At 39.2% G+C, this 13,630-nt stretch overlaps 1 protein-coding gene across 1 annotated transcript in view; it reads right to left on the reverse strand.

Moving 5' to 3' along the window:
* pcca (propionyl-CoA carboxylase subunit alpha) overlaps nt 1-13,630 on the reverse strand; it is a 227,683-nt gene that overhangs the window by 163,671 nt on the left and 50,382 nt on the right. The window contains exon 5 of the mRNA XM_042334257.1: nt 1,628-1,759. Within this exon, the coding sequence (XP_042190191.1) occupies nt 1,628-1,759 (132 nt within the window). The remainder of the gene's footprint in view (nt 1-1,627; nt 1,760-13,630) is intronic.

Here is a 13,630-nt window from a genome sequence, read left to right on the forward strand (position 1 = left end):
ATTTCCACTACAATTAAATAAAACTAAAGTTTTGCAAGGGCTATATAAATATCACTAAATAAATATTTTAAAGGTTTGTGGAAGCGCTAAACTTGATTTTTTTTCTCTGCTTTTTAATCTCGATAATCAGAGAAAACAGCCAAGAAAGAGGCACAGGTCCAGTTTCATATGCTCGAGCGTTTTATATATATATATATATATATATATAAAAAGGAAATTCTAGCAATGGTTTGCTTTTGTTTTAATTAGCTTGGTTTCATATAAACCAAGAGGAAATCATATTTTCTGGGATTTGTTTTCATTAGGGAAAAAAAAGCACTTGAGTCGCAAAAAGTTGGAAAGGATTATGGAAAGGAGTAATGTCTGGAAACCACCGACTGCTAGATGTGGCTAAAACTACAGGGGCTGACTTATGAACATTAAAATGAAACCCGATCATTTTTAAAGCTTCAAGCACAATACTTTTTGAAAAATAGACAATAAAGGGCAGTTTTGTCACTGGTCAATATCTACCATCCAGTTAGAAAGAGAATATTGCTCACTTAATTGAGAACAGCAACAGAAGTTTTTTTTAAAAAAACATTTTTTTCACCAAAGCACATTAATATGAACAGCAAACAAGCTGGGTGGGGGTAGGGAAGTTGGCAGAAAATTTAATTTCCTTTCATTAGCTTGTCTGCTCCACAAATCAGTGCTTGTTAAGTTCAAAGCAAACCTGAAAGCAGTATCTGTTTTAAGTCTCTCTCCCTTTCTTTTTTTGTAATAGGCTTGACTGTTAATGGTATTTTTCCAAAGAACAATCATTTTTGTGTAAAACACAAAAACAAAAAAAACCTTATAGTTTAACTACCAAGCTACAGCTTTCTTGGGTGTACAGAGGGAAATACCTTCCATAATTTTAGTAGAAGGAATCCAAAGGAATAAAAAGAGTAATCTAGGTATGTCAATATCTTCCACACATTGAGTTTCAAGTGTCTTTGTTCCACTCGCTGACAGTTATGCGAGAATAGTTCCCCTTAATAGCCACTCTGTCAGGAAGTGTTAAACCAGTCAAACGCAGACAATTAGAGCCTCTTGAACTCAATGCATGAAGAGTAAGGGCTGATGGTGCTCCACCATTTATAGTTAAGTGGAAACACTTTGAATTGTCTTTGCCGCTGTAAATTGTACCTTTCATTTACATTCTGCTAAACATGTTGTTACTTATTCAGCTGCAGAATCTTAAATCCTGAATGCCAGGAACTTGTTGATGTGCAGCTCCAGTTTAAGATAATGTTCAGACGAGATTACATTTTACAATCAAAAAAATATTGAACAAAAATAAATCCTTTTGTACCAGACTTAGCATTTTGCATAACACAATGTAGTTGAAAATTTGCTGCATTTACACTAATTTATACCAAATACATGGTTGAACTTCAGAAACAAATTCATTCTTCACAATTATATTTTATTACACAGGTTGTGTGATACATTATTTTTCAGAAATATAAAATACACCATTTTCTGTATGTTTCCCAGACAACATGTTTTATGAATGCCTTAAAAAGTACACTTTACATTAACAATTAAGTGGCATGGATCTATATCAATTCCAAACCAATCCAACAAACTCCAGTTTTCTCACCTTGACCATTCCATCAAAGCCAGGGATAATGTTAACCTTAGCATTCTTGGCTATTAATTTGCTTTCAATCTTGTCTCCCATGGTCTGAAGAGCATGTGTGTCAGGTCCAATGAAGGTGACACCTTCAGCAGCCTGTGGAGATAATTAAGCCTTTACATTTACAATGGAATCAGATTTGGCAAAAACTGTGCTTCACAACATTTTTTTACAAAACTTCATTCAATGGAAACAAAATCCTTAAAGGATAGGAATTTTCTTTTAAAAAAGACATACCACTTTTTNCTCCCCTCTCCTCGTTAATAATACTTGCATTTCATAAGTGCCTTATCATGTTGTTGAGATATCTCATAGCACTTCACAGAATATATTGTAAAGTGGATTGACCGTGTATTATGTGGGCGAAATAATTGTTGCTGGGGTATAGTTGCACTTGCAAACGTGTAAAGAAATCATTACGTCACTGCAATGCCACCATGTTTTATACACATCCCAGTGTGAGAACTTTGGGATTCTCAAGCAGTTAATCCCACTACAGAACCTTGGCGTCTTGTTTGACCCTCAGCTGTCTTTAATACTCCACATCCATGCCATGACCAGTTCTGCCTTCCCCCACCTCCATAACATCGCCCGGCTCCACCACTGCCTCTTCACTCAGGCTGCCAAGACCCTCATTCACACATTCATTACATCCAGGCTCGATTATGCTAACTCTCTGGTTGTTGGTCTTCCAAACTCTTCCCTCCACAAGATGCATATTAGCCTCTGCAGGTTGTGTCCTCTCCCTCACCAGGCTCCATGACCCCATCATACTCACCCTCGCCCAACTCCACTGACTCCCCATCTCTCAGAGGATACAGTTCAAAATCCTTATCCTTGCTTTCAAAGCCCTCCACGATGACTATCCTCCTGATGTGAAAAGTGCTACACAAATGTAATTTGTTGCTGTGAAAGGACTACAGAAATGGGAAACAGACTGTGGCTGATCTGGGCCACTTCAAGAATTATCCATAATCTCTGTCTCAAAGATAAGACGGGGCACAGTAGTATACCTACTGGGAAATTGTTAACTCAGATTCTTATTTTAGAAAATAATCTGACAGCACCATTTTCTTAACATACTTATCCAGTTACTTAATCAGCTTGAACTTGCATTTCAACTGTTAACAGGAAGGATTGTTTTGGCCAGCCAGGTATCTGACAAATGCATAAACCCATCACCATCCTCAAAAATATCCAAACCAGACAGAGTTATATGCCACTGGTCATGGCATGGATGTGGGGTATTAAAGACAACTGAGGGTCAAACAAGACGCCAAGGCTCTGTACTTGGATTAACTGCTTGAGAATCCCAAAGTTCTCATACTGGGATGGCATACTGTGTCTGGAAATGGAATGTGCACTCTCCCCCTGGAGGACTGCACCCTGCTTGTCTAAATCCAGAGAGTGTTAAGCACAGGTAGACAAAAATCCATAATGACTGTATACAGTATAAAAGACTGTTCCCATTTCATGGAATAACAGCACATCAATGTCACAGAACTGAATTACAGAGTCATATAAATAGGTGGAGCAGGTGGAGATTGTATGCTCAATTTATTTAGTATTTGGATGAATTGAATAGAATTCAGATTTGAATCCAGTGCCCAAACTCCTATTGATTCAAAAAATTACCCATTTAAATAACTCAGAATCAAGCGAACACTCTGTCGGGGTTTCATTCAGTTTCTGAGCCAAGCAGGTTCATAGTACTCCATGACATTGCTGATGACAAACTCGCCAGTGAGGCAGAGATTCTTCCTATTCACCTCCCGTTAAAGCCCTAACTGGTAGAGTGGGCCTAGACAAGCAACAGAAAGCTTGCCAGACAGTGCTCTCACTGGCAAGCTTTGCAGATTTAGCCAGTTAAGTTCCAGCAGTACCCCAAGCCACATTCTGTGGTACCTAAGGCTTGGCTCTCGCTATTCTGCCTCTAATACTCTGCAGAATTATTTAAGCAGATGTACTCCTCCAAGGAGAGCCTGTGCATTTCGTTCCAGATACACAAGCATTTCCATGTGTAGATGGCATACATAGTTGTATCTCTGTCTGATTTGGATACTCTTGAACATGGTGATGGGTTTCCATGTGTCAGACACTTGGCTGACAAAAAACAAAATAGTAATGGTTGGGATCCAAACTACCACGTTATAACAAGGCTCTACTGAATTGGATACAAATCATAAAACATATATGAATTGTGGAGTGCAATAATTGCAATGTTTACTTATAAGATACTTTAAGCTTTTCACCTTTGTATTTTATATTTGTGGAGGAAAGTCTAATGGCCCATTTGATAAAATCACTGTCTGGAGTGAAACTAAACCAGAATGACCCAGATTGTTCCAGGCTCATTCTCCAGTCTGTCATGATTTATAACACTCTTATGTTACAAGTATGGGTACCACTGCAAAGTTACCTCTGCTGGCAGCCCATAATGTATTATTAATTGGAATCGTATTATCTCATACCTTTTTTAGGGGAGGTTGAATCTTCTACTGCAACTATGGTCAAACTGGGTTGTCTCTATAGGAAGGGTCCACAAATAATAATGACAACAACAATAGCAATACTTGCATTTGATGTGTCTGGAGTCTACATCACTTGAGACAATCATTATGAAATTCTGCATTCCGGCAAGTTGCTGAGCAAAAGGGCAGTGAGGTCTTAGAAGGAAGGAGCAGTAGGGTTTTGTGAACACCAATGCTGCATTAGCATGGTATGAAGACAAAGAAGGTGGAAGTGAGTTCTCGCCTATTTATATACTTCACTATGGTAGCACAGTTGTCAAAACTCTCACTTATCTGTTACATGATTGGACTTTGAAAAACAACATAAGATCATCAGATCAAATGGACCTCAAATACATTTGGGTGAAATGACACAAGTAGCCAAATCCATAAATCTTGGAATCAAATTTTCTGAACATGGGAAAAGAGAAGAGCAGCTCACTCAGCTGGCTACACTGATATAAGTAACCGGATCCAGATTTCCCGGATATAAACAGAGAGTAGAGCAATTCAGCAACAGTCTGTCAAGAACATTACAAAAATAAGCAAGCTTTAGTTCATCTTCACCTCCTGGAACTGTTTTCCAAGAGCTATCTTAGTGACCACTGTGCAAGAAAGTTTAGTTGTGAACAAACAAGTATTTGATGCCCCAAATATAGATGCTACCATCAAGCCCAGTGATGACTTAGCTTGGGATGTCCTCTCGATGTGAAATGTGCTATACAAATGTAGTTTTGTTGTTAGCTAACCTCAGCAGATTAGTGATGGTTAACTCTAATTATCTTCAGAGCCTCTGGGAGAGGGAGGATTAATTTCTGAGCCTCTTTTCTATTCAATGCTTCGAAATAGAAGTTAGAACCTTGAAGAAAGGGATAAAAAAATTTGAGGAAAATAAAATATGGTGGATCATCCATGTATGGTCGATCCTACATAGTGAGTCTTACAAGGCAGTCAAACATGGGACTTATCACAGCTAGATCAGTGGTTGAGGTACTTCAATTGGCCTCAGCATTGCCAAAGAGGAATAAGGAGGAATGAGGGTAGCCAGAAAGAATTCCTAACTCCTGATTGCTATCTAGTGACCCTCATTGGTGACTCGCTTGAGTCTGGATATCAGGTAAAGAAAGGAGAAAAGACAACTATGGTTCCCTCTGTGGTTGAAAAAGGTGCCATGCTCATTGTCCATGTGAGAAAGCAGCCACTTGTAAGGCATTAGTATCAGTGGAACCCCACCTCTGCAAGAGCCGTGCCTTCGGGACAGCCTTCATGGAAGAAAATCAAATGAGAATTTTTTGTATATTAACCAGGTCTTACGTTTGAAGTCATAGAAGTCAGAATTTGTTCTCTGAATGATTCCTTGGGAGTGGAGCAACTGATTAAAAAACACTGATCAGTTTGTTTTTTTGTCATTCAAAACAGCACCACTTTCGGAAGTTGCCATCCATTGGATGTTATCACAGTGGAAACGGGACATTGAGCTCATCATGTTTGCTGGTATATTTATCCACACGAGTCACCCACTCGAATGCCATACCCTTTAATAGTCCTCTTTTTCACACATCTAACTCTATTTGGAAAGAATTGATGGGCTTTGCCTCAACAACAGTCTTTGCACAGAATTTACAAATTCCAACCATCCAATAATCAACCCTTTAATTCCTTTTAATATTATCTTAAAATTGTGCCTTCTCATTACTGACTTACCGATCAGTGAATATAATCTATTACAATTTATTATTACAATTTACTCTTCTTATCATGCAAGAAGAATTGAAACTGTCATTGGTTTTATTGTAGTCAATCTATACACTCTGAATTTGTGGAACAACATGACATGATTGCAATTTCAATTCCCTGGTACCATAACTCAACCTACACTGATAGGGGTGACGGGGGAGGGGAAAGAGGAAAGGAAAGGGTACTTATGTGGAGGCAACTATCCAACTTCAGTGGAAAGAGAAGAAAAATATAGGGACCCACATTCTCATGCATCTATTCGGCAACTCAAAAGAGCATTTTCTTCTCCACTTGTGTGGTTTTGTTTCCATTTGCTACATGAACAATCTTCACAATTGCAATTTGTCCAATTCTCAGGTAGTATTGTGCTGGTTGCGGCTGATTAAACTTATTGCACTTTTCAGCCATCAAAGACAGCTTTGACCTCACTAGTTTGGATTGCTTTCAATTCCAGGATAAATGCTCTAAGGAGCAGTGCTTACTGACTCATTTACCTCCATTCCCCCATTCCATAGATAATAAGGATGCAAAACAAATGCAAATGCAATTGTGTTTCCTTTGGCTTGAAGTGCACTTGCTGTAGGCAGTTTTGACTTCAGCAGCACTGTTACCTCCACAGGCAATCCTATCTTTGGAGGCAACAGCATCTTGCACAGTAAGGTTAAAATCTTTTATCGAATGCTCTGGTCACCAGGTTTTATGAGTGAAAAAGATAAGCTACGAGTCCTCCCCAATAGGCCAGTAGTATAGCATTAGTACTGCTGACATGTTGAAACATTCTTTGTACAACCTCAGTTTTTCTTGTTCGAACCCTGAACAAAAACAGTAATGTCAAGGTATTAGACGTGCAATAGTACATAGATTGGCACATAGATTTAGTTTCTTGTCTATTCCTCCTAATTCCACCACTTGTGGGCCACTTGCTTCCAAAGTACAATCGCTATCCTGTAAAACACTTTGAGACATCCTCCCGATGTGAACGACATTATGTCAAATGCAAAAAGTATTTACTTATTATTATTATTTTTCAGAGTTGGCCGGTCAGAATAGCCAACTTTCAGCACAATCGATACACAATACACATGTGATGTCACATCCATATGACATAATTGCAATGCAGGACAATGATGTGACTGTTTTCTAACGGGGGGTGGAGCCACAGTCGCTGGCCGTTCATCCACTGAAAGCAGTGGCTGACAATGACAAAAGAGTCCAGCAACAGAACGGTTTCAGCCGTCGGTGCCTCAAAGTAGACTGTCTCTATTTTATTTCAGTCAGCCGCGTGTAAGCCCAGTATAAGCTAACTGCAGCATGAGAAGTTGAGCAGTCAAAACCTAATTAGACTGGTCTTTGCATATGATTTACAAGACTGAAAATGGCCTCAGTGTGTTTCAAGACTGCAACAACAGAGAGCATCACAGACAGCAGACTCCAAATAATTAATCAAGCTTTTAACACCTTGCCATATGCCTAGTTGTGCTGGACAACAGTTACTGTCACTTCATCAATGGTCTCTGTTTAGCTTATTTGTCTTAATACCCTCAGCCTTGTTGAAATTCAACTCATTTAGAATAGATATAAACTGCTAATTAAAAGCAGATGTCATTTATTACCCAACACAGACATGCTGGAACTCTGACTCAATCCAAAAGTTTTTGCCAACTTTAAGTCTCAATTAGAAGAATAATCTGCAGCATAGTAGTCGAAGGCAAGATTTGCAAATGCTAAAAAAAAAAATCTGCTTGCAAAACAAATTTTAAATATACCAAACCAAGTTGGTCTAAAAAGTGAGTATAACTTTCTGTAAGCTGGATTCGTGGAAGCAGAAAGAGCACAGAAGCTCAATGCTGTGTTACAGTGGCACAGTGCTGTCTCTCCTTGTAATATTAATAATAATCCTTCCATTTGATATTGTGCCTTATCACATCTTCGAGACGTCTCAAAGCGTTTCACAGAATATACCTTAAAGTGAATTGACTATATTTTGTGGGCGAAACATGGCAGCAAATTGCGCACAACAGTATCCCACAAACAGTCTTGGATTGAGTGACCAATTTATTATTATTATTTTTTTAAGGAATTATTACCCCTGGAAAATTGATCTGCCAATCGACTAACAACCGGGTTCCTACTTACTACCAGGTAAACAGAGGCATGTGGTGCAAGGAAACTTTTTTCGCCCTGCCAGGAATCGAAAAATGCCTGCAAGTCTCTCACTTGCAAGTCGAGTGCTCTAATAGGACTCCATATTTTGAATTACCTATCCATACAGAAATCAAAATCAAATGCATTCAAGGTACTTTGCAACCCTTCTCAAAATTTATCATATTGTTTTATCTGATCTCATTAAAAAAAAGTTTGAACAAACAATGCAGGGTTTTCTTAACTCCAAAGTCACCCGATTTCTTTATGAATATTTACAATATTCTTTACAATACAATATTTCTCTTTCAAATAATCTGCATTTAAAGACTGAAAGAACAAGACTAATTGTGGTAACAAATGGCACAGGAGGAACTGAAATTCAAAACAAAAGTTCTAAGTGACTGCACCAAGACTAGACCTGTGTTCAAGTTCTACTCAGTTTTATATTCACTGTTTGCATGGCACCGATTGCTTCTCCATCCGCATTCCTGCCAAAATATTACCCTGCTACTTGTGAAATAGTTTTACAACTTACTAGCCCAGACAGCAGCTTTTACTGTTTAAATTTGTATGCTTGTGAACATGTGTATAATGTATGTGTGTGTGTATCTGTGGAAAAAGAATGTTAAAATGCTGACCATGACATAAATTATGCCATCTATGATTTATATCTCACCTTGTTCCCAATTGTACCACCAATTGAGCACTACCTCAACACATCATCAGACATTACCTTTGCAGTAAAGTCAAAGTCTCAATAAAATACAGTAAACTCTTTATAACACAACCTTGTCTTAACTTGTCACTACCACTTAAGTCGTGCTATCAATATCACGATTGCATTTATTCATGTATTTATACATATGCCAAACTCGTCAGCGAGCCCTTTTCCTTTGCTGTGACAAGTTATCAGGACTTTACTGTTCTGACATGATTATGTGTCTTGTTAGAAGGTCCAACAGAATGTTGGCACTAGGGTTGGCACTAGGGTTGGCACGAGGGTTGGCACGAGGGTTGGCACGAGGGTTGGCACGAGGGTTGGCACGAGGGTTGGCACGAGGGTTGGCACGAGGGTTGGCACGAGAAGCTGGATTCTAAATTATTTGCCATCAACAATGACGTTTTGAGAGTCCACTGCACAGACAAATGAATGAGTGATGCCAAGATAGTGGACAATGGTCTCTTCTGCCTTGATATGCGGATCTATCTCAATCATATTAGTCTACCTATGGAAGTGCATTTTGGTCCATCAAAAGTCACTGTACAACAATCAGAAAATGGAAAGTGTTCTTCTTTCTGGTGTATGGGACCTGAGGCCTATTGTAGCACCCAGGCTAAAATCAGCTAACTCACAACAGACTGGAACTTTTGGTTTAAGGCAGTGTCTTACTGACTAAGCTAGTAGGGAGTTTTTTTAAAAAAATAGCATTTTTTAAAAAAATTATTTTGTTATCAGGTTTCTTGTTGTTGTTAGGTTTATCATGAAGATTTGTGATGTCAATACTTTGAATGGAACAATAATTTCATTATCAAGAAAAACACCAAAGAAATGCTTCCTGTTTGTTCAGTGTTTAACACAGAGTCAAGCTCTGCTATTGCAAACAATCAAGGTAAAGTTGCTAACAATAATGTCCACAGTTGTCTCTAGTGATAGTGCCATCTCAGAAGGTACAAAAATTTAACCTTCCTCACACACAGGTATTTTTTAAGTCTCAGGCCACTGAAACTCTTGTTCATGCCTTCATAACATCCAGGCTAGACTATGCAAATGCCCTGCTTGTCGGCCTTCCCAACTCCTCCCTCCACAGGCTGCAGATAATCCAGAACTCTGCAGCCCGTGTCCTCTCCCGCACCAAACTCCGTGACCCCATCTCCCCCGTCTCCATTGGCTCCCTATCCTTCAGAGGATCCAGTTCAAGATCCTGATCCTTACCTACAAAGCCCTCCACAGCCTCAGCCCACCCTACCTCTGCGACCTCCTAACCCCCTATCAACCCGCCCGATCCCCCCGCTCAGCCGGATCCCTGCTTCACGTCCCCCGACCCACCCGCCCTACCAGTGACTCTGCCCCCAACCTCAAGAATTCCATCCCCCAATCAGTCTGCCTCGCCCTCTCCTTAGTTAGCCTCCTTCAAATCCCCTTCTCAAGACCCTCCTCTTCGACCATGCTATCGGCCACCCCCCTTCCCCTCCCCTCCCTTCTCCCCACCCTGACCCCAGCTCGGGTCTGAAATGCTGTAAACTGTCCAGTGCCTTGGGATGTCCTCCCGACGTGAAAGACGCTATACAAATGTAATCTTGCTGTTATTGTTGTTGTTAAAGTGTGACTGGATGCTGTAGAAACAGTCCTGAAATCTACAAATAAGCAGCTTCTACAGCACCCAAGACCCACAGTCAAACAAGCAGAACAACATCCTAAAGCAGCTTAGCTCCTGATACTTAACTGTAAATATGCATCTTAATAATAATCCATGTATTCACATTTGATACAGCACCAATAGCATCAAACATATCAAGCACTGGCAAAGATTTGTATGGTGTAGTGACTGTGCATCTGTAGGCACATCCAACAGCCAATTTGTGCACAGCATTGTCCCACAACAGCAATTAAATAAATGACCAATTTTATCTGGAGGATTGCTGGCCAGGACACCAGAAGAAACTCCCTTGTCTTTTTCAACAGTGCCAGGGTATCTTCACTATCTTTCTGAAAAGGCAAATGGTCCTCAGTTTAACTGGTCATCCAAAGGAAGGCATCACCCCAAAGCAGTAAAGTATCAGCCTCGACAATGTGCTCAGAGTCCAAACATGGTACTGAACCGACACCCTTTGACCCAGAGCCAGAGTGCTAATGCCAATTGAGTCATGATTGACACCTATATATTGAGGCAATTACAGGTGCCCTAAACTCTGGTAAGTCAGATTCTATGGAAAAATATCTTAAATATGTAACAATTTCCCTTCATTCGTTAATTAGATAATCGAAAGCACCTGCAACTTTGTCTATACAATATACATAATATTGATAATCCTTGCATTTGATATAGCACCTTGCACATTGGGAGCAAGTCTCACGCTTCACAGGATTTACTGTAAAGTGTAGCGACTCAGTAGTGGGTAGGGGAACTTAGTAGTATAATTACCTTGTGAGATGATCACGGGCAGCTAGCTTATTAATGGTTTTATATTTAAAAAATCCATTCTTGTGAAATTGCAACAGAACTTCCTTGTCACTTATTGAGATGATCTTTCAACCAACTCTACAGAATTTGAATCAATGTGACTGGTGCCCAAGGACCTCAACAGTCGGTTATGTAATTGAAAACACCATTTAGGAAATACAGTAACAAACTTTCTCAAAATAAAATCAGAGATCCCTTAAAAGTACTACGTTTTCATTTAGCCACTTTATGGCTTCTAGACTTTAACTGTTAAGTTAGGCCTTTCTTCTTCTGGTTTTTCCAATAGTTTTAGATTTTTTCAAACTGAATACATTATTTTTTCTACGAAAGAGCACCATTGTAAACACCTTGCTGTAATTATAGACTTCATGTATTTAATTTTGCTTTGAAAACATTGATTTAAATCTTTTACAAAATGCACCAAAAAAATTATCTTCCAAAAATGATTTTGAACCTAAGTGTCTGTTTCAGATCAATAAGAGGGAAAACTACTAAAACGTAAGGTCTTCAGAACATTATCCTATTGTTAGCTTCAAATAGTTATAGAATATGGGTTTGTGTCTGCAATTATAATAATAATCCTTGAATTTAATAGCGCCTTATCACGTCTTTGAGAGCGCTTTACAGAATATACTGTAGTGAATTGACTGTATATTTTGTGGGCGAAACATAGCAGCCAATTGCGCACAGCAGTCCCACAAACAATTGTGGATTGAGTGACCAAATTATTTTTTAAATTTATTTTGAAAGAACGATCTGCTAATCGACCAACAACCAGGTTCCCATTTACTGCTAGGTAAACAAATACGTATGGAGTAACAAAACTTGCCCAGTGTTTTTACTCTGCCGGGAATCGAACCCAGGTCTTCTCGCTTGCGAGGCGTGTGCTCTAACCTCTGAGCTACAGGACTTCTCTTCGGTCACTTTCCTCCACAACTCCACAATTCTGCACATTCTGAGATCCAAATGTGCCACCAGGAGTTAGTGTCAAGTAGAGGCCATGTGCTTCCCCAAAAAGAGAAAATAAAAATTGGAAGAGTCCCTGCTCCTGCTTCCCTTCAAGCAGCTGATTTCAAAGCAGCACTTGTGGAAGATTGATATCAGTTTACTTGCCTAACTTCATGACCTAGGTATTTTCTGCAATACCTGGGAAAGTGATAGAGAAGAAAAGGCTGGACTGACCAGACGAGGGGGTGGGAGAAATCGCACATTTATAAAAAGTCCTTTCTGAAGCTGCAGCAGTCTTATTTCTAACTGTAAAATCTTCAGCAGTCAAGCATGTTTTTAAATTTCCACATTATCTGGAATGATGTTTCCTAACAAAATATGTTTGGGATTTCCTTGTTTCGTTTTGAGTTTATATAAACACTAGTTTGTGCTAGTTATCACAAACAAAATACACTTGGAACATAAAAGGTTCGAAGTGTATTTCAAAAAGGTAGCAAAAAATGTACACAAAAAAAATAACGAGAAAAAGATTCACTACAATTTTTCTAAGCAGCGTGTCAGCAGCTGATCCAGCAGTTGACAAATAATGCAGTATCCTATTGCTCAGCTGCCAAACACTCAGACCATGTTTTCCTCTCACCAGTGTCTATGTTAGCCTTCTATTAAACCCTGAACAAGCTGGTATCAATCAAGAAAAGGGGGGAAGAAATGAGTCGCAGAGCAAATATTCACAGGGATCCCAATAACAATAATCTGATCCTGTGGAGCTGTAAAACCCATCAAGTCTTTTGTTTCTTCTAGGACTCATTGCATAACAATTCAACTTTGCTTAACAGTTGGAGAGGGCTAAGGGACCCGGAGGATCTGTATTGTCCATCCCCCTGTGTCTAATTCACAGTATTTTCACATTAACAGGAAACCAGCCGAGCTACAGGAATTTGAGCAGGATGGATTTTAAAAAGGTAGCAACAATAAGGGGGGATTTAATAGGATAGCCTACCTGTGGCAACTTTTGTGTTTCTTAGCTTTGCATTTTCAAACTGCTGCATGCATTGCTAATCAATGATCAACTGGAAACTTCAGATCCTTCTCAAAAGCCTGGCAGGGTATTTGGCTTTCAATTCTTCCCAGTCTGTTTATTCCCAATACAAGTATATTCATCAAGCTTAGAAACAACTCTTGAACAAGGGCAGCCTTTTAGCAATGAAATGTAAATTACAGACTTGTGTTTAAAACCTAGACTGCCACTGCTAATGAGTAAATGTTCACTGGATAATTTAAATGTTTCCATTTAGACCAACACATTCTAATGCTACAGCTCTGCACCATTGCAATAACTACAAAAAGGACTGATGAAAATAGTTCACTGACAAGTTCTGAGTCATAATTTACACAAACCTTTTCATTTCTAACATTGAGTACTGAATTTGAAAACTTTGCTAAAT

Source organism: Callorhinchus milii, unplaced genomic scaffold, assembly GCF_018977255.1.
Source record: "Callorhinchus milii isolate IMCB2004 unplaced genomic scaffold, IMCB_Cmil_1.0 Scaffold4, whole genome shotgun sequence".
Classification (NCBI taxonomy): domain Eukaryota; kingdom Metazoa; phylum Chordata; class Chondrichthyes; order Chimaeriformes; family Callorhinchidae; genus Callorhinchus; species Callorhinchus milii.